This window comes from Labrus bergylta, chromosome 20, assembly GCF_963930695.1.
Source record: "Labrus bergylta chromosome 20, fLabBer1.1, whole genome shotgun sequence".
NCBI classification, from domain to species: Eukaryota; Metazoa; Chordata; class Actinopteri; order Labriformes; family Labridae; genus Labrus; species Labrus bergylta.
Window position 1 is genome coordinate 16,702,691 of NC_089214.1, and position 22,119 is coordinate 16,724,809.

The 22,119-nt window shown below is 39.4% G+C and overlaps 1 protein-coding gene across 1 annotated transcript in view; it reads left to right on the forward strand.

The window, feature by feature from the left end:
• Positions 1-20,705, forward strand: part of snx7 (sorting nexin 7) — a 41,742-nt gene extending 21,037 nt beyond the window's left edge. Inside the window, exon 9 of the mRNA XM_020655642.3 lies at positions 17,434-20,705. Within this exon, the coding sequence (XP_020511298.1) occupies positions 17,434-17,514 (81 nt within the window). The 3' untranslated portion in view covers positions 17,515-20,705. The remainder of the gene's footprint in view (positions 1-17,433) is intronic.
• The last annotated feature ends 1,414 nt before the right edge of the window (positions 20,706-22,119 follow it).

Here is a 22,119-nt window from a genome sequence, read left to right on the forward strand (position 1 = left end):
TCTCTGAGTTTAGTGGTGAAGATGCAACAAGACCGACCCAAACCCCATCTAACTCCTTGAAGCTTCATGAGAGTAAAGTCCCTGCAGCATGCTTCCAAAATCTTAAACTAGCATTTGCTTTTTGATTGCCTGATACACTTGTATGTGATGGAAATCTCCAAATGTTTAGGTATTATGTATTAACTTTAAGTTTTATTGGCTAACTCATGTGGAATAGAAATGTTTTATACATGGTTGGTTGTATAAAAATAGACCTGTGAGGACCCAACATACAGATCATGTGGTGTTGCCACAAAGCCTAAAATATTAGTGTTTGGAAACTGATTTTAGTTTTAATCAGTGTCTGTGGGAGTTTGTGGAGTTTGAAGCAGTTTGTGTGAACGTGTCATTGGTATAATTGGCTCTTCTGGCAAGGGCAGGCCATCCCTCCTGGCCTCTACCTGCAGCAGCCCTGACAACAACACTCATCACCTGACAGAGTGGCCTGCGGCAGGCAAATACACTACAAAGAATCACTACTAGTGAGCATTCATCTGAGTGTGAGAGTAACAATGTGTGTATAAAAGAAGCCAGAGAGCAAAGGCTTCTGAGGCCCTCCTGTACAGCTAGTGAAATTAACAAAACATGCCTGTTCTCTGGATACAACCAAATGCACACTCGACAATACAGAGAAATGAGGCTGCTTTCTGCATATTCATGAGTTGTACCACACATAAATTTAGCTCCTACCTTTGCATATTTAAAAATTTAAATATTAATGATTCTAAAAGGTTCTTTATTTGCCCACGAGGAAGGAAGTCAAGAATAGAACATTTTGTGTTAATGCTGCATTAATTGTTCCTTTTGTTATTTGTGAACACAATATTATAATGTATTCAGTCAGGCAGGGATAGCCATGTCAACAAGCAACTCTGGACGATTCCACGGCCAGTGTGTCTGACATTTTCAGGAGTGCATATATAAAACCAGCGTGCGTGTGTTTGTGTTAGTGAGTAGGTAGTAAATTCAGTACTCGATGTCGATGTTGCGGATAAAGCAACAGAGTCTGACGCTATTGTGTAGTAAATTCAGTACTCAATAATTCCTAGCTGACAGTTTCTTGCAAGCCGGCCTCTTGTCTTCCTGAGTCTATTGTCACTTCTCTTGTTTCTGCCAAAGAGCTCAGACTGCGTATCAATCCAGCCTTTAAAGAAAAAAACAAAGTACAGAGTCCATATTGATTACAGATAAAGCCCATAACCCATTCATTTTCCGTCTACTGCCTCCGAGCCGGGCTACAAACCTAACAGCTTTGTGTCTGAAGGCTAGGTGGAGGCACACAGATCAATCACGCCTTGCGATGCGTGCAATAACTGTCCCATGGCTCTGGAATTATTATTATGTAGTTAGTCACTTAATTATCTTGGCACAACTTAGCCCATCACTTGTCTTGTTAGTACTGTGGTCTGAACTTTGAATAAGCAGTTGTTATCTTAGAGAAGGGCTCTGAATGTTATAAAAGATGGACGTTTGTGTTAAGTGATTTTCTTTACCTGCTTTGGCCTCGACTTCATTGTCCACTCATTAAAACGTTTGGTAATATGGAAGCGTGTCTTGTCCAGCACCTTACCTTGTCCGACATGCACTGATACAAAGGTCTTCCCGGTAAGACAGTGCAACTAAAAGTTACTTCAGCTTGCAGGGTAAATAGTTTTTTTTGTCTGCTCAGCTGTAGCAAATTGGAACAGCTTAAAAAACCACCTGCATGTGCAATGAAAATGTCAACAACATTCGGTTTAGATTGTTTGGTCCTAAACTCAATTTCACGCTCTTTGACTAAAATACTTCAGGCACAGAGGGGGATGCCATTCAATGTAAATGGAAGCTGAAAATAACATCTTGGTACTGTACAATGAGTTCAAAACTTGAATGGCTTAACACAAAGAAGCTGCGATCATTCAAGTGATAATCATTTAAATGTGCAGTAGAACCAATCCAACCACATACACCAAAGCTGTTTTGGACTCCACTGAACTGTGTCCATGTCGGTCATACATTGTTGCTACCAAAATCATGTTTGTCCTTGGCTTGTTAGCTCCAGTTGATAATACAGTTTGTTAACACAGTCCCTCCAGCTCAATCAAACACATCGACTTACCATCCTCTTACAGCCTCGAAAGCTATCAAACCATGTCTGATGTATCTCTAATCGACAGTATTGTGTGTATTATATGTGGATTTAAGAATTACTGTTTGGCGAGAACCCTTAAAGGTCACATATTATGCAAAATGCGCTTTACCATGGTCTTCTTACACTAACATGTGTCCCTAGTCTGTCTACAAACCACCCAGTAATGAGAAAAGTCCATCCTCTCCGTCTTTTGCCTGCTCCACTTTTCAGAAAAAGTGTTTAAAATGTGTTAAAATGTGTTTAAACAGGCCGTTTGGATATTTTCCCTTCATGACATCACAAAGGGCAGTAACCCCTCACCAAGGAGGGTGACACTCCCACAGCTAGGTGTTTGTTCTGCCCTCTGAGTCTACCTTCTCACTGTAAATAATAGGGCATGGTGCAAGAAAGCCCAAGAGGTATCATCTTCCAGAGAGGGGCGTGGTCAAACATAGCTCACTTGTGTTTAAAGCTACAGACACATAAACAGCCTGTTCTGAGCAGGGCTGAAATAGAGGGGATTATAGGAATGATACAATACAGGATAGGAGTGAATTTTTAAAAAGAAACTTCACAGACCTCTTAAGGGGAGCCCTGAGATTTATGTTAACTTGTTAAAAATTATGATAATATGTGACCTTTAAAGTAAAGGCCAAAAAAAAAATTGGTAAGACTCAATAAAAACAAACTTAAGCATCAGATTTAGTGCTGTGCTCCTACTGTTTCTACTGAGCGTGTCTCTGGTGTGAATGTGTATAAATCAGGTCATTGCTAAAATAAAGCATGCCTGCTCAGCAAAGCCCTTGTTGCAATGCAAAATATTCTCTTGAAGCATAAAATCCGTCCATGGAGGATGATTTCATACCTTGCCCAAAGCAGGGTTAAACCAGATTAACACATTTAATAGACTTTTCTTTGATGAGAGGCTGGCTATCTCTAATGAGAGAACTCTCTACTGTGTTATCATTCCATTTTAATAACCCAGAAAAATCAATGATGTTTTAGCCCCGTCTTTCGTAAGAAAAATCCCTTCGGTGGGTTCAAGTTTCTAGCCCTATCTGGCCAGGATTAGTTCTGTGTGGTTGTTAAGATGATTTTAATATTGCATATTCAGTGATTCAGATCCCATCCAGAGCACATGTGGTGTATGTTTTTTCCAGCCCCTTTCCCCAGTATTAATTACAGCCCAAAGTACCTGCTGGTTTTTGACACACTTGTCGGTCCTCTGAGAATTTATTCCATCTGAATAATACCCGGTGTTTCCAAATTTATTCATAAGTTCTGCATGCAAAGTGTTGCAATTCTTGTTGTTTATTTTTATCAACTATTGTGTGGCAGGGTTAGAGAAAAAATGTATCAAATATCTTTTTATAATAACCTCATGGATATACATCTCCCCAACACAAAGCCCTCCTCAGAATCCCAACACCCCATCAGATGTTGGGATTAAAAAGAGAGTCCATAAGAGCTTGATGTGGATGTGATCTTCTCCCATTGAATGTCTAAATGATTACCCACAATACTGATAGTGATTAGTTCTGTAGTAAATGTCCTGAAAATTCTACTGGCAAAGTGTTTCATTAAGCAGATTGAATGCATGTTTGTTGTAGAGCAGACCCTTGATCACAAAATGATGAGGATGATGATAGTCTCGATATTATTAATAATGATGACGGTAATGACGATGGTTTTTGTTTTATAACGATGACTTATAAGATGGTTTCTATACTGATTAAAGCTCTCAAGAACTGCCATCAATGTTGTGCTTTGCCTCTGTGCAATGCCTGTCAGCACCTGTGTGTCCAATCGGACTCAAAGCTGATCATTTGCACTTCCTGACATCGTTTCCTCTTTTCTAGATCCTTGCTTGTGTTGTACTTACTCTCTGATGTACGTCGCTTTGGATAAAAGTGTCTGCTAAGTGAATTGTAGAATTGTTTCTGGACAAAGCATTGATTTGAACATAAGACAAATCTAAAACACATTTATGTGACGGCTACTGAAATCTATAACTGCTATTGCAGGTTTACAGAAGCTGGAGTTATAAAGACTATAAATGTGCCATTGCATTATGGAAAGAAATGCTAACCGCACAGTTTCAATAGGTCTTACCATGCAGAGATATTAAAGATGGATCCACTTGTGAAGCTGAACAACCAGAGGCTACTTGCTTATCCATGAGGCAAATGTTACTCAAGACCTTCTTGCTGTGAGGAAACTTTTCTAACCTCTGAGCCTTTGTTCTGCACACATTCTGTAAATCCAATATTTCCATAAAGCAGTCCTGCTTATGCATTTGGAACAGTGTCCCCATTGGGCTAACTTTAAGATATTCAAGTGACATCTGCCTTGGTATAAACCAAGCAGCAACCACTGGTGTTGAAAAATGAAGCCAGTGTGGAAGTGTAAGAAACTGAAGTTCCTCAAATTTCCTCTGGAGGCCCATTTACTATGTCCTTTTTTTAAAGATATTTTGGCCATTTATGCCTTTATTGGAAAGGAGAGCTGAAGAGAGACAGGATTGTTGGGAGGAGAGAGTGAGGCAAAGGGCTGAAAAAACTACAGTAAGAAGAAGAAAAGATTCACCTAAAGACACAAAGAAAATAAGACTACCGGTGATCTCCAGCCCAAACTGAAATAACAAAACCCTGCAATCTTGATATGCCTGGGGGGAAAAAAGAAACCTAGATAGGGAAAAGTAAAAATGGGGAACTAAAGCTCCTCTCACCACATCGCTGCCAGGTCTAAAGGGTAGAGATGTAGTGCAGAAAAAAAGTGCTAACCTCCTTAGTTTCAGGAATTTCTTTGACTTGGAAACCCATTAGTCCAAGGTAAACAATAACAGGCTTCCTTCCTATAATCAAAGTGCTTAGAATTCAAATGAGAAATATAACGTCTGTTCTGTACAAAGAAACGTCATTAAATATCTCACCTCATTTCAATTAAGAATACCCTTGATGTCCAAATGGAGCTTAAGACTGCTTTATTAAAAAAACTGCTAACACTACATCGATTTCTACACAATGACTCATTTTAATGTATTCTCCAGACATGCACAGTAAGGAAACAATAGCTTCCTCCTGAGTTATCCCAAACATGAGATCCCTGTTTGCTATGTGTTAATATTGTTATTCAGGTGCAGATATGTGGCCAAGGGGCCTGTGAATGATTTATTGGGAGTGGAGCTCAGAGAGACGGCGTATAAGAGTCTAATAAGACCCCAGCCCCTTGGAGGGTTTTTTATACCACCTTGGTGGGGTATAGGGCAAAACTAGGAAGTGTAGAGAGGGGATGAGTGGAGATGGAGATACACGAGTATTATGAGGAGAGAAGGAGACAGATCCCAAATAAGAAAGAATGGTTTAGGAGTGTTGTTGAGAGAGGAAAATACCTAAATATGTAGATCCTTGGGGCGCTGGTAGCTGGTTAGTACGCGCAACGCATGTACGGAGGCTATGGTCCTCCAAGCAGGCGGTTTTTAATCTGACCTGTGACTCATTTCCTGCATGTCATTCCCCACTCTCTCTCTCTCTCTCTCTCTCGCCCAGATTTCTGACTCTTATCAACTGTCCTATCTCTCAAATGAAAAGATTAGAAGCCAGAAAACAAACCTTTAGATTTGTATTTCCTTAAAGGTCCCATATTATGCTTTTTCTGGTTTTATATGCTCTTTAGTGTGTTTTCCAAGTGTCCTGTGCATGTTTAGGCACATCTATGTGCAAAAAAGTCCGCGGAAACACGGCTTCTTCTACGTCCTCCTGTTAGCTGTAGCATTAGCTGCGTGTAACGCTCGGTTCTAGCCCCCCTCGATAAAAATGTGTCAGTCCAACGTCATTGTCAGTGTGAGATCACTGATCTAAGCCCATTGGCTCGTTGTGGCAAGCCCAGCAGCTCATGTTGCACGCCCGTTAACTTCTGTAGCACGCCCACGATATGCCGTAGCCTGCGGTAGCACAGTAGTGCTACGGTGCTAATGTTTTTGCTCCCCGGCCCTCGGAGCCAGAGTGGCTGAGCGACTGACCAATTACGGCAGAGCCGACAGGCCGACCAATCACATCAGACTTGGCACACGTGGGGACTCTGAACGTGGGCACTTCAGAGCCTTAGAGAGAGTCAGAAGCGAGCCGGTGCAAGGAGCAGCAGTACATAAAAACAGACACTTTTTTAGAAGTTTAGCTATTGTGAACATACTTTAGTAGGTACTAAGTATATGAACCCCAAAAAGGGCATTATATGGGCTCTTTAAAATGCCATGATAAATGTTTAAATGAGATGACAGTGATGCTTTAATATCTTTCAATCATTCAATTATTTAAAATTGTCGATTGTGAGAAAGTTGAGACATGTGATAAGACATTGTTTCTTATTTCCTCTCCTGTAACTTTTTTGATGTAGCACTGCACTTCTACCCACAAGGAACTTTAGTGATGTGAGGTTAGGAAGTTTTTCAACAATGGAACAACACAAAGTCGCCACTTTAACCGTCAACTCCTTCTGACAGTTACTCCCATATGACATGCATGTAGCATTAACACAGACTGACAAAGGAGCAGGCAAGGGAGGAAGGATGGAAGGAGATAGCAGGACAACTCCCCCCCCCCCCCCCCCGCTTACCTTACCTTACTTTACCTTACCTTATTTGGAGTTGTTGTTTGGAGTTGGTTCGATACCATGGTACTTTAGATAAGGAATGACACAGTAGCAGCTCTGTGGTCATCCATCACCCTCACTACAGCATGCAACATGTTGATCAGATTGACTGGACCAAACATTCTACTACTATAGAATCAGCAGAATGGATGCTTTGTTTTGAGTCCTATACAAGTAAATGAAATATCATTGTGAAGCTGAGCTCACCAAGATGCTATTCACTGAGATCACTTGGATATTTAAAAAAGTTTACTTCCTATTCAACTCAATTCTGCTTATATAGCACATTTCATTTAAAAAAAATAGACTTAATTTGCTTTACAAAAGATCAAAACTCCCAACAAAGAAAAGAAGACAATGAACAAATGCTTGTATATATTCATATATGAGACATCTTTCTCATAAATCATTAGCATGATGAGTTGGATGTTTTATGAAATATTGTTTTTTTGTGTGTGTAGATTATAGACTGGTTATTGCTGCAGGATGCATGTTGTATCTGTTTTTCTTACAAGTAAGGCCTAAAGCCCCTTATAGATTGCATATCCGCAACATCACTGAGTTGAAGTTCTGCTGTCAGCACACCTTTGACTCGGCCATTGCGCTGATAATGGCGTAGTATTGTTGGCCCAGTGTGTGAATTCACACTTGATACGTGTGGAAGAATGAAAATGTATCCTGTAAAAAAATAAATCTGCTGAGTCAAGACCATGAAGTAGACTCAATGCAGAAGGAAAAAGAGGGTGTCAGAGTTTGAGAATAAGAGAGTTCTCATGTGGAGGAGCGTGAAATAGGGAGCAAGTGTCTACATGGAATAAAAACTTTTTTGGTCATGAAATCTAATGTTACTTGACAGTTATGTGGTCTATCACTGAAGTGTGTTGACAACCCTGCAGACCAGAGTCTCTATTCAAAGTGACAAAAGCACGGATAGATCTGTGTTATTTTGGCTTGTCTCCTTTGTGGAATATCTTATCTGGAATAATTACTTTATTTATATAGCACTTAGTAGTAAACCTTGTAGTATAGTAAACAAGGTTACAAAGTGCTGTACAGAATGCATACAATCTAACAAAATAAAACATAAATTAAACGTGCTTCACAAAATACACAGAATAAAACATTGGTGAGTTAAAAAATTATGAATAAACATTTATTAAATTAATTAAAGCAGGACATTAATTACTAATCTAGAGTTAAAAAGGCCTTCCTATAAAAATGTGTTTTGAGCAAGGATTTAAAAATAGGAACAAAGTTTGCCAGCCTAATTTCTACGGGTAGAGAGTTCCAGAGCTTAGGGGCTCTGATGCCAAATGCCCGGTCGCCCTTGGTAACCAGCCTAGATCTAAGAACGACTAATAGAGGTGCTCTTGATGATCTAAGATCTCGGCTTGGAGCATAAGGGGTTAAAAGTTCTGTAATGTAAGGGGGTGCTGGACCCTGTTGGCTTTTAAAATCAACCCTGTACTACATAAACCATGTTTTCTCATGCTTGGAGTGACAGGAAGTATTACATTAAAAAAGACACAGTGGTTAAGCATAATATAAAGCAACAACAAACTATATCATTCGCAATGGATTGTGGGATGGGTAGTTCCTAATGTTTTTTTTTTTTTATGCCGTTTTGGTGCAGAATTAAATGTATAGTCCCGAGTATTGTGGTAGCTGGATGTCTTGGTTCCAGGCGGCGATCTCTTGATATAAGGATACAAGGAAGGGTTTTCTACTCAATCTGACCTTGTACCAGTGCGTGGGCACTTAAATTCACCTTCACTGCTCCGGTAACAACAGATTTACCAAAAACTTCAACAATGCCTCAGGACTAGAATGCACAGAAAACCAACTTACTCAGAACAATATCCAAAAGTGAACTCTATCCTCCACATAAATCAGCAAGGGGTCAGGATCCTTCTAGACAGAGCGCAAAATCTTAACAGTGTGGAGGAAGATGGAGAGAAGAACGGTCAGCAGGTCAGGGGTCAACTCAGAGCCAATGGGTACAAAGAGAGGACAATAAGAAGAGGGGGCTTCACTCCCCAACCGTTCTTAAGAACAACTCTGTTCATAAATCCTATACTTACGAACTTTTGAAGAAGATTCTATGATTTACCAAAGTTTTATTGTGTGTGATTTTCTGCCATTAGTGGGCGGTTATCTATGCCATTTACCAACAACATGCACCTGCTTTCAACTTACAAACGCAGGAAGATAAGAACACAGCTGCGAACAATTCCGTCATTTAAGAACACGTTGATGAAGCCGACTGACAGTCTTCTTAGAAATCTTCTTAAGAACAACTTAAGAAAATTCTTAAGAACATATCGGTGAATGAGGCCCAATGAGATCAGAACAGACGAAGTCCCTCGAGGTCACCCTTATGGGCAGCACCAAAAGAGAAAGACTAAGTGGTGTATTGTATTGACTTAAAAATACTTAATTTGTCATGAGGTTAATGTAACCCTAACCCTTGAAGAAGGGGAATCGTTCTGTTAGAGAAAAATCGTCACAGAATGTTGAACATAACAGGGAGGGACGTGAATGCATTTTTGATAAATACTGGTGTAAAATATTTGTGTGTGAAGTTAGGGGTTTTTTTTTTCAGAATAAGGGTTATTGATTAACTAATTAGTTGATCTATGGAAAAAAGACAAAAAACCTAATCATTTGATTGTTTTCAGGTTGTCCAGTGTGAGAGTTTTCGGCCCTTTAATGTTTCATATAATCTCTATCATGGGACATTTGAAAAGTTCACCTTGACTGTGAGAATATATAAACACATTTTCGGTCTAGCTTCTTTTTTTTCTTTTTTTCTGATTCCATTCTTTATGCTTAGATAAGCTTATCATCTCCTGACTCAATCTTCATACCCGCACACAAACATGACAGTCCTATCCATCATCTTATAGCTCTCTTAAGCATATTTACATAAAGTAGCCTCTATTGCTTCTGAGGATTTCAAACCCATCAGTGCCGGGAGACGGGTGAAAAAAGAAAAGTGAATCCAGACTTCTCCTCCCTGCCGCAGTGTGGGGTTGTGTTGAAAACAGAGATATTTTTCTGATGCTTATCATGTGCTGCTTTTGTGTGTTTCTCTTCAGACATGGAGATGTAGTAACATGGTTGTCACTGAACAGCCACTACAACAAGTATGTACTTCAGGAAGACAGAGACTTATTTAGTTGGACATTGCATACTGAAGAAATTATTACCCTCATTTCATGTATGGATGATGTGACATTTTCAATTCTGTAATGTCAATAATAATAACCAGGCGCTGCTGTTGTGAATCAATATACACATGTGACACAGCATATGAAGTCTAAATCCTGCTCTGCTGAGAGCAAGATTTGAGTGGGAGTAACTGAAGGATACAGATTTGCAATTCTATGCATGTAGACATGCAGTTTTCATCACAGTTGTTCCTCCTGCACATTCTGAATATTGTCTTTTAGTAACAGGACAGAGAGAAGTGACAGATCATTGTTAACGTCAGTATTATTCAACCAAAATGACTAAACATTATAATAAATAGAAATGCCTTCCAGGCAACATTTCATGCCCTTCTGTTTAAAATGTACATACAAAACATCATGATTCTGGTATTGCTGACAATCTTGTTCATGTTGCTGAATAGAGGACATGAAGTCAAAGGTTCAAAACTGAAAGCAGCACAGCAGAAGAACACAAGTGACACCATGCTTGTCTTGTGTGCATTAACGTCAGACAAAAGTCAGACAAAACCTACAATCAGGAGCTAGACCAAGGTTTAAATAAACATAGATTTACCAAATATTTACTTCTTAATGATACAGATGTCCTGCTGAATAAACTTTTTTGCAAAAAATGCAACTTATCGACTCTTAGCTTCCAAAAATTATGAATTTGTTCTCTAAAAATCCAGCGGTAATTAATGATGCTGTGATCATCCTTCAGATACACGTAGGAGATGGGGCTGAGTGTTCTGCCTTCACTGTGGATGGCAAAGGAAGAGTCCTGTCAGCATTGCCATGGTTACCTCCTAGCAACAGGGACTCTGCTGGAGAATGACATAGATATAAATAAATGGATGTTGCTTCTTTTAAGGTCAACAAATATTTCAGATTAGTTATACTGTCTTTATGGGATTTGACAACGCGTTGAAAGGAAATGCTGCTATTTTGAACTGAAGGTGCCAACAGCTGAGCCCGTATATGTTTTGACAAGTGTCTCTCGGAAATGTGTACTTGTGAGGTGGACAATCCCCCGTTACAGCAACAGCACAACTGGGGTAAACTAAAACTAGAACCTGGCAGCCATCCATCCATCCATTTTATATACCGTTTTTTCCCCGCTCGGGGTCGCGGGGGAGCTGGAGCTGATCCCAGCTGCCATTGGGTGAGAGGCGGAGTACAACCTGGACTGATCGCAGGACACCTGGCAGCCAAACTAAGTTTAAATATTTGATTTAAACTTATCTAATATTAAACTTCTGTAGCTTTATGATCTTTCTTGAGTGGTTTTCCTTGATAATACTTGTGCAACCAAAATGTATGTAGTAGCTTTTTTAGTATCCTAATGTGCTGGCTGGTTCTGGGAAGTGAATATTGATCCTGCTCACCTTCATTAAGCTGATTGCATTCTTTTTTTCATTCACATAGTTGTAAAAGGCAAGAGAAAGATACTTGGGGAAATCAGCTTTTCTTCTTCTTCCTATCCTACCCTTTTGTCAGATATCAGGCTGGAACTGACTCAACTAGATATAACGGGTTTGCGTGACAGTGGGCCGATCCATAGGGCTGGTCTAAACAATTCACTTCTATGCTTTTCTGTCTTTGCCACAAGTACATATGGTACTGTGGCACTGTCAGCAATGTGGTGGTAGGCCTGTGCATTTTGCATGCATGGATGTTACAAGCAACAGTATATTCACTTCTACAGCTACTTGCAATTTCTACAAAGTTCATGTTTTGAGGGGTGGTTGTAGAATGATTAGTTCAACCAGTCAAAGCAGGTAGGCAAAGTGAAACGAAGCAGTCAACTTTGTTGGCTGTATAAAAAAAATACTTGAGAAACTTTCTAGCGATGGTTTGAACAGCTTGAAACCTCTGTACAGTTTGCCATCACGTAAATATTTATCTGAAATTACTTTGCTTGACCTTTACAAGAACGTTTGAGAACACTTACCAGCAGAGGTGATTCAAGTCAAAGCAATGAATCCCAGTGTCATCCTCGCAGTGAAGACTATGGTTGGACATATTAAACTCCTTTACTTTCCTCTGTGGTCTAAATGAAACTTCACATTTGACCTAGTGGTTAACCAGATGTTTAGAATTAACTACTTTTTACATGAACACATATAAATTGCAGAGAGGTTATCTTGAGATGTGGTTGTTTTTCTCTGTGTATTATTCACAGAAAGACATTGAGGTGATGTGGAGAGGCCAGACTGAAGATTGGAACCTTAACTGGCCCATGTGATGGTATGCATTTCATACCACCGTCCACTGGGCCAAGCAGAGGCGGTAGAAACACTTTAGACTTGAGTCGTAGTCACTCAAACTGAAACTTAAAGTAGTAACAGCTTTGTGAGGATGAAATGGGCTAAATACATAGAAGGGAATGTTGAAAGTAAAGGTGCATTCATTTACAGAGGATGCAAAACATCTATTTTTGGTTCAGAAGAATTCTGCCAACCTGTTTTTCATTATGTTTATGTGTATTAGGGGTTGCAGTAAGTTCTCCTGCCATCTGTGTGTGTTTTTTTCTGATTCTCTTTGTTTACCTGTTCAGCACCAGTGAAGCCTGGAGAATAGCTGTCAGCTAATCAGGCATCTGCTTCCCTAATAAACCCTATAATAAGGCCTAATTAGAGCTTTAGCCATTGTTTGAATTGTATGTGTGTGTTTATGTGTGTGTTTGTACTATAGCTGAATTAATCTTCTGTGTTTTTAATTCTTAAATCCATGTACTTATTTACTCTTTTTTTTTTTCATAACGCATCAAGGCCATGAACTTTCAACTGAAGTATTGGCCTTACCATAATGCCTACTATTGGCCACTAATGCTGCCACTAAGTGCAGTTTTTTTAATTATTTCAAAATTAGTTCTGTTGTAATAATTAAACTACCTAATGGATTAATAAATACACAGACATCAAAAGAAAGTATATCTATTAGTACATCACAAGAAGAGACTGGACCAGAAACATTACCAGACAGGTAGTAAAACCAAACCTGCAGTTTTGCCAGATCACCTTTAAAAAGCACATGATTTCTAACCTGAAAGTTTACCATTTCCATTTTTGTAACCATGTTTTTAGATTTGATGGAACTATTGTGTGACTAAAGTTATACCTAACAGTTTTTTCTTTAAAGGTCACATATTACAAAATACACTTCACCATGGTTTTCTAACACTAATATGTGGCCCTAGCCTTTCCCTCAATTAAAAGGCCATCCTCTCTGTCTTTTGCCTGCTCCACTTTTCAGAAAATCAGGCCATTCTGGGATTTTCCCTTCATGACATCACAAAGGGCGATAACCCCTCCCCCAGGTGGGTGACACTCCCACAGCTAGGTGTTTGTTCTGCCCTCTGAGTCTGCCTTCTCATCGTCATGAGGACATGACGGTGTCCTCATAACTCAGGACATGGTGCAAGAAAGCCCGAGCCACCCAAGCCCTTCCAAAAAGGGGGCGTGGTCAGACACAGCTCACTTACATTTAAAGCTACAGACACAGAAACAGCCTGTTCTGAGCAGAAAATAGAGGGGTTTATAGACATGATCAAATACAGGATCAGAATGGGTTTAGAATCAGAAACTTCACAGACATGTTTTGGGGAGCTCTTGGACTTATTCAAACTAGTTGAAAAGGAGGATAATATGTGACCTTTAACAGAAAAGTTTGTCACTAATTCCATTTTGCGGTCCTTTTGTCTTTCTTAATGAAGAAAGTAAGAGAAAGGTTGTGTTAGTGTAGAATTGTACTGTACGGATTCACTTTTGGTGCTCAGTTAAACTTTGGTGGAGCAATGTTCCCAGGGATAAAAAACTATGCCTGGAGCACCCAAAAAAAGAAAACATCAAACTGTTGCATCCCTTATAAGTCCTGTAGTGAAAGGTTTGACTGTGACAAGGTGAAACATAATTTGCAGGAGGTGTATTATCTTAAAAAAAGAGATTTGATCAACTCTTGAATTCAACCACACAATAGTTGATATAGGAAGTTTTTGGATACCTAGCTTGCTTGATTCGCAGTTTCTTAGACTGGTGACATTTTGGGGCCATGCCTGTCAGCTCCTTTGGCATGATACCAGGTTGAACACATACGACTCCCTTCCGTGTGAATCACAGACATTTTATTGTATCTTTTTTTTATGGGAGCATAACTCACCTTTATCTGGAAACGCCTCACCTTCACCTGCTGTGAGAAGGTTGACATCCCGCTGTTTCCAAGCAACTCAACTCTCTATGGGAGCGCGCATGCCCTCGGGTGAAACATGCTTGATATTTGTAGAGAATTTTGAGCAATTTAGCTAAACAAGCTACATGAACCCGAAAGCTATTAGCAAGGTGGGTTATTTATATGGTGTTAGAGGTGACCTTTTTTTCATTTGTTTACCCCTGAGTGCAGAATGAGTCATCAAATATCTAAATGTTTTAAACAAAAGAACCAAAAGAGTTCTTCCAAAGCAACATTTCTCAAAATGTTCAACTCTTTTATACATGGACCTAGGTAAAATACGGCAGTGAAACACATTCAGAAAGAAGGAAACACACATTTTATTGACTGTGTCTCTAAAAACATCTTTGTTATCCAGAGGAAAGAACAAAATCCAGACTCAACCCCGTCAGAATAACATAATTCTTCCTCTGTGTTTATACTTCAGATGAATAAATCCTTTCTTCTTTTCCAACAGCCCTTTGTCTTGATGTCAGATTAATGTGCTACAATTTCCTCGTCTCTAAAGCTTTTTTAAAGAAGGCTGTGCTGAGTCCACAGCCTGTGAAATCCAGACTCCTTTTTCTTTTTTTTTTTTTTACAGATTTAGTGTTCCACTGGAACATCTGAATCTGCTTTGATACAAACAAGCGTATATCTTCTATATGCCTCTGGAGCCAAAGGCACAAGTTCTTTTTAAATGATGCTGCAAAGACAACTATTTGTACTCACTCTAATCACATTACTTTGTTCAAAGAAAACATTGTAAAAGCCTTGAAGACATTGCACTGTTCATTAAAATCCAAACATTGTCTGAATCATAAGTGAAACTAAAGCTCAGTGTAGTCTGTGTGATGTGCTCAGTGTTGATGTCGAACCATTATATAAGCCCAATGCTGATGATGACGAAACACCGCTGAACCTTAGGTTGTTCTTGTGTTTCAGCATCACACCCAAATGATGGGATGTAATGCTCTCCCCTTTTTATGAGGAATGGTTTATGTAGCACCTGGGACCCTAACCTTGTTGGACAGATGAGATACTAACATTGATCTATGTCCTAAAGGAGTATACACCTTGAATTACTCACAAAGGGGATTGGTGTTGGTTTGAACAGTTAATGCCTATGGAGCATACGAATTGGACTCCCAACTTAAATGCTCATCCTTAGAGTGCTTTTGTAAAATAGTTCAGTCCTGGGGGGGTAAAAATCCAGATATTAATTTCTACTACCCGGGTTGGTTAAAAATATGTCTTATCTGGAGTCAGAATGGATTAATTAAGCAATCCGACGTTTTATCAGATTTATTAGCTAATCTCATTCATACACACGTATACGCCGTGGACAAAGCAGCGGGAGCAACTTGGGGTTCAGTGTCTTGCCCAAGAACACATGGGACATGTAGCTACAAGAGCTGGGGATCAAAACCCCTAACCTTCCAGATGAGAAACGACCGACTCTACCACTGAGCAACAGCCACCCAAAGTGAGAGCTTCTTCTCTCAAGATCCGCCATATAAACAGCAATAGCAGGTGCTAGCTGTTCCTGACTTTGAAGTTAACGAAAATCTTTTTCTTATGTCCTGTACTTGTGTAAGATGCACAACCTTGTCCAACAGGGTCGCCAAGATCAACCTAACATGTTGCTCAGATAATGCTCCTGTAATGTACACGCCCTAAATGCACTTGTACACCCTTTTTAATGTCAGTAACCATTGATTTTTAGCAACCAGCCAGAGAAGGTTTGTAATATTGTATATTTAGGTGAATCTCGACCTATGACATTCCAGCCTCCTACAAAATGTTTACAATGACAAAAAGTCCTGCCTGCCCTTCACACAGTGCTAGCGAGGTGTTGTGGGTGCTGTCGAGGAAAAGTGGCTGTTAAATAGAGAGTGGCCCGGCTGACGCTCTGACTTATTTCCACCTCTGAACAAACTGCTATTACCTTGGAAGAACTGCCTGTGCTGTATTGATGTGTGTTGACAGACTGGAACCCAAGTTCACAGATTGGCTTTTGAGGGTGTCTGTGCCTGTTAGTGTGTGCTTGTCATTTTCCCTTTCTGGTTGCATGGCTTCCTGCCCCCCCTCCTGCTGTCTAGATAACTGCTTTTATGCCATGAAAGTGTGATTTGCTTTGTCAAGTGTTCTGCGACACACATACACACAAAATGGGACTCTCTTAGTACCTCTGTCAGTGCAATAATGTGCCTTCACTGATGAGATGGTGAGTTAGAAAGAGAGAGAGAAAGATCAGAAGAGAACGGGGAGAGAAGTGCTGGGATAGACATTTGGGAAATCTTTGAGGGAACATTGTTATTTGATGGTGCTGTTGAGGACCATGGTAGTCAAAGTAGAACAGTACTATTGGAAATAATTGTGGTTTAATCATATAACCATGATGTTTTGGCTACAGAACGTCATGATTTAAATTATGTTATTTAGAAGCACAACCAAACTGAAAGTAAAATAACTTCTAGAGTATTACTTACTATGTAATATGTATTTAAAGAAACTCCAGAACTTGTGTGCAATGTGAAATCAAAGGCCTAACCTTTTTCTACTCAGAACAGCTTCATTAACTTTTCAGAGTATTTGGTGTAATATGTGTGTGTTGCTTTGCTTCGTTATTTCTTTGCCACAGTTAGTGCTGAAAATGTCCCCGTTTGAGGAGTCAATAAAGCTTTATCGACAGTATCTTATCTCATCTACATGTGATTTCAATCATTGAAAGGCATTGTCCAACAAATAAAGATGGAAAACGTGAACATTGTGCGCGTGCTAGATGATGAATGGAAGCAGTCCATGGCAGTATCACTTAAGCTGATTTGACTTAATAGATTGGAAAATATGATCGTGAGTCTGTATATTGTCTTTTATTTTGAAATTGACTCGACGCTCTGTGTGTTTCCTTGTCCGACTAATGTCAAGGTTGACCTATTCTGTCCAGCTTGCAATCGTGCTCCGTTGAAAATAGACTTTCAGTGTATTTGAAACGGAGCGGAGCGTAGTGGCGCTGCTGGCCCGCTCTGGAGACGGACCGCGGCGCTCGCTGTGGAAGTAGGAGCATTTAGTGCCAGCGAACTGTAGCGTATGTGGAAATTGGGAGTGAGAACACCAACAAGCACTCTCGTCTAAAGCATAGAGGTGATTACAATTTTAATTGAAACCTATATCATGATAATAATGATGGGGCCTTTCTTTCTTTTCTTTCAGTGCCTGGCTGTGTGGGAGTCGTTCCTGCTTTCTCAGAATCCAGAGGCAAGGGAGCAGGGAGACATTGAAGATGCCTCTTAAAGCTCAGAGATGATCGCAAAGTGAAGATCGCCTCCTGGCCGTACAGTTCTCCCTCTATTGTCTTTCCATCACAGCAAAAATATAGACTTTCAACAGATGCAAACATGCATCATATGAAAAACAACACACTTGGTCTATGCATATTTTTTATTGTCTCTTCATTGTTGGTCCGGCCAAAGAAGTAAGTAACATTCCAGTGATCACTAAAACCAACCCTGTGGTCCAAATGTCCACATATCAGAGTTGAAAGGTCTCTGTGTACATTGCCAAAAACGAAGAAAAAAAGAACTCCTGGCTTTGTTAGCGACACTGCAGTTTAAACTTAACAGAATTCAAAACCTATTATGGATGTGGATGACACTCGTAAACCTCAGTGTCAGCATATTATTAACTCAATAATAATAAAAAGTTTGTACAACTACCAAGAAAGTTTGCTGCGTTTCAAATTGTTGCAGACTTAGCTACATTACAAAGACAACAAATCTGAAGGTACTTGATAACTTTCCATTCAGTGAGGCAGCTGAGGAAGCCAATTTAAATGACAGAAATTACAATTTGTCAATGTGTTTGAGGATTAGTCTTTCTGATTTTGTTTTAACTAGGTTGAACTAATTATCCACAAACAGAGACTTGAGGTTGGACATAGCTTCTCCGGCAGCTTGCTGGATCAGATACAATGGCTCTGAAACATTTGACTGATACTGGCATAACTTTTTTAACAAACATTCACCAACAAATATAAAAGCATTTCAACCATAACCACTGTTTTTTTTATTTTAAACACATTACTTTCATCATGCTCAGGTATTGCAGTAGAGTGTGAAAGTCATTCTTGTTCTTGGTGAATAATAGTTTGATGAACAATCTTCCCTCTTGGTTCAGGTACTGGCTTTTTCTTCTTTAGAGATCTGATTGAAAGTTCTGAAAAACACTTATTGAAAGTAGCTAGTAGACATGAGTGAAGATCTTTTTTGACAAAAACGTATTTTCCTACTTTTCCCGACAGTGACTTTAAAGGCTTTATATGCAATTTTTCACACTTAAATATAATAGAAATCAAGTGTATCCTCTGAAAATAACTCTGAGTAATGACTGTCTACAATGGGTGTAACACCCGAGTCCCACTGTCTGTGATGTTTTCTGAGTTTTTCCGGCCGGCTGAGTCCTCCCCTCGCGAATAAAAGTTGTTTAATTGAGGGACTAGAGAAAAGAAGAATAACATACTGTACTCACTGCTTAACTGTGTTTCTAGATCACGCTCATTTCAGGTAAATTTACATGCAGTGTGAAGATACGAGCATAATAAAGATCTCTAGCATTAGCATGCTAACACAACAATGCACCGCGAGTTGTTTTGGTTTCATGCTGGTGCTCAAGGGCGACATCTGCTGGATCAAAAAAATCGCATTTAAAGCCATAAAAGCTATTATGCTACTGTAAACAGCCTAAAGTATTTTTTAGTGTAAGGCATGGCCAAAGTCACAGATATCTGGATTAGGAATGTGTATGACTACCAGATGAAACGATCAAAACATTGCAATCCTTGTTAGTCAGCACCACAATTACTAGTGGGTTGAACAGGTTATTACATTTTTATATACATGAGCCCTTAGTCAAATGTTGTTCTCAAATTGTAACGCAGCCACCTGCCACTAGCCGTGCTGTAGCCATAGACTGGTTGAAGCCCCAGCTCATGAGCCTTCTCTCCTTGCTCTACTGCCCGGATGTAAACAAGCACTGCTAACGTATAGCAGCCCATGGGAGCTGCGCCGTTTGGCAGTAATTTGATCAAGTAAAATGTATGTAGGTTGTGTCAGGAAAAATCGGCACACTGACCGGAGCAATGCATAAGCACATTCATCACAGAATGTTTTACCTGCAAGGAGGGACAAAACTTCGATACTGCTAGCAGTGCAAACATTAGCCACAATCGGCAAACCAAATTGACGTCTTTTACCCACAGACCCTGTGATCCTGCTTGGTCTGAAACATGACGGAGATCATTAAGACAAAAAACTGCGCAAGATGTGCTTCCCTTCAACTTCGGGAAATTGTCCTCGATATTGACTGTTGTCCGAGTGATTTCTTACCTTTGGACTATTCAGTTAGAGGGAATTTACTATTTGGAAATCAGTCGCGAGAAACATCCTTACTCTCGATACAAGATATCAGCCTGATACGGAATGGGATACAGTCCCAAGTGTGTGAGGAAAAAAAAACAACAGCAAACAGCATAGTAACAACTTTACAGAAATCCCAGCTTTGCAGATTTTCATTGCCCTCATTTTTCGACGCTGTTTTTGACATGTTCCTTGACCATTGACCAATCAACACGGAGAATGCAAAGAGGAATACATTTCATTTACAGCTGGCTCAGAGTTTATACCAACTTTACGTTTCCTGTGGCTGTGACATCACCACTGCAATACAGTTACAGATTTACTGTTATTCAGAAAACCCTAATGGCATTAAGGTACATTTGATTTTGTTTGTGTTAAGGGCTTGATATGGCCTAAACACAGAAACTTCATTTTTTCGTTTGTGCATTCTGACACTATTACAGACACAGGCAGACAATTTAGATTCCGACCCTCGGCCTGTGTGATGTAAGTGGAGGAAGTCACAGCAAGACTTTTTGATAGCTCTGCCTGACTGATCTTTATGATTGTGTAATCTTTTCTTAACAATGAAACCATTAAACAGTCGTTTGATATGCAAGCTTTTGACTGAACACATTTTCAGGTCTTGTCTGTTTTTTTTTTTTCACTGACGAGGGCAGATTAAAGCAGCGACCATACACCAACCAAAACATAAAAAATGTTAACATTTCACTACATCATAGCTCAAGAAATGCCTTTAATGACATTGAGAAGAAGTCTGCATTTGATAACACACAACACTATTGATCTCATGTCGAACATTGTGCAGAAAGGCTTTAAATGCTTTATGAAATTCTCTTAAAAAATGTTTTTTTTTTGTTTTTTTTTTGCTTTTGCCAATAGAGATTTCATGTTTACATCTACAATGTCTTTGTAACAGAATTCTTAAATCGTCCTTTATACTGATGTAACCTTTTTTTTTCTCATTGTTGCTTTTATCACTATTAATTATGTAAAAAAACAAAAAACACTTCTGAATAAAACTGATTCTGAGTTGTGATGTGAAAATAAAGAAGGATCTCACACTCTAAACGGATTTGTCTTCTGTGTGAAGGCAGTAAAGGCAGCAGAATTGATGTGAAAAGTGAATTGTTCAAAGCCTCTGCTTGTTATTTACACTGAATGACTCACAAACAGGTTGAAAAATGTGCGTTTCTTTTTCCAACTGTTTACCCGCTGCAAGCATCATTTGCCTTCCATAGTGTCAAAATGTCTCACAAAGTTCTGCTAGTTGCCGGGGCTTATCCTGAATGCAGCAGCCACTTTCAACAATTTTCCAGTCGGTTCCTCTCTTCCGTGACAGCATATAGATCGAAACAAAACTGTTTTTTTTTGTTTTTGTTTTTTTTTGCACACATAATGATTATGGCTCCAGGGGCAAACTGGGAAATCTTGCTTGTCTTTTCAAAGGGTTGAAGCTGTGAAAACAAATTACTGTACTGGAGGTGTGCGCCCATACAAACATAGGGTTTATTCTAAGTGGTTTTCAGCTGCAGTGTTGTTACTCCCAATAATGAGGCGCCATATTTCAACAAACACCATTCTCCTCAAAACATTTTACAGATAAAAGTAGAGTAAGTGTCAACTGATTTATTCTGGTTTCTTTCCAGTTTCTTTCTAGCTCTATCTTTGACTATTTACCACAGACTGCAGAAGTTTGGCTTAAAGTCTTTAGTGATGCATTATATTTGTGTTATAATACACAGAACTAGATACAACGTAGCATTAAAGATAGATAACTTGTTTGGCAACCTGCCTGATCAGTGGCCCCTCCAATCTTAATACTGAACACACAGTTTCATTTTTTCTATGAAAATAAGCTAGGTACATCTTGTGTGTAATTTCCTTCCTGTCTTTCCTCGTTTCTGTTCTTGGGTTGTAGTCTTTGGCTTTTGTCAACGTTCCCATTCCATTATTCCATTTGAAGGCATATGATTGGTGCAACCTATTAGTAACGGTAACAGTCAAGGGTTAATCAAAATCTTTCTGGCACCCTTGAAACCATTTTCACATATGCACTAGATAATATCTGCACTAGATAATATCTAGATCATTTCAGGAGGACCGCTCCGGAGATTCTCCTGAAAAGGGCATCGGAGTTTGTCAAACACAGTCTAGACTCAAACTCAAAACCTACATTTTCTTTTAAGTTTCTCTGGAAGAGCTTTAAATATAATAAGACAGTACATTGCTTCAGATATGTAGCTGGTGCTTTGATTTAAGGCCATGTGTGTGGGTACTTGTTAAAGAAAGGTACAAATGGGTGAGAATGAAAGTATTTCTAACACACAGATCTTAGATCTTAGATCACTGAACATGTTGTTTTTTTTTCCACGGGTGACATCAACGACCTTCAGAGAGATTTAAAAAATCTCCCCAAGCTGAATTCTTCACTCTACTGTGATATACACATTTTCAAACCCACACAGTATCTTATTTTCCATGT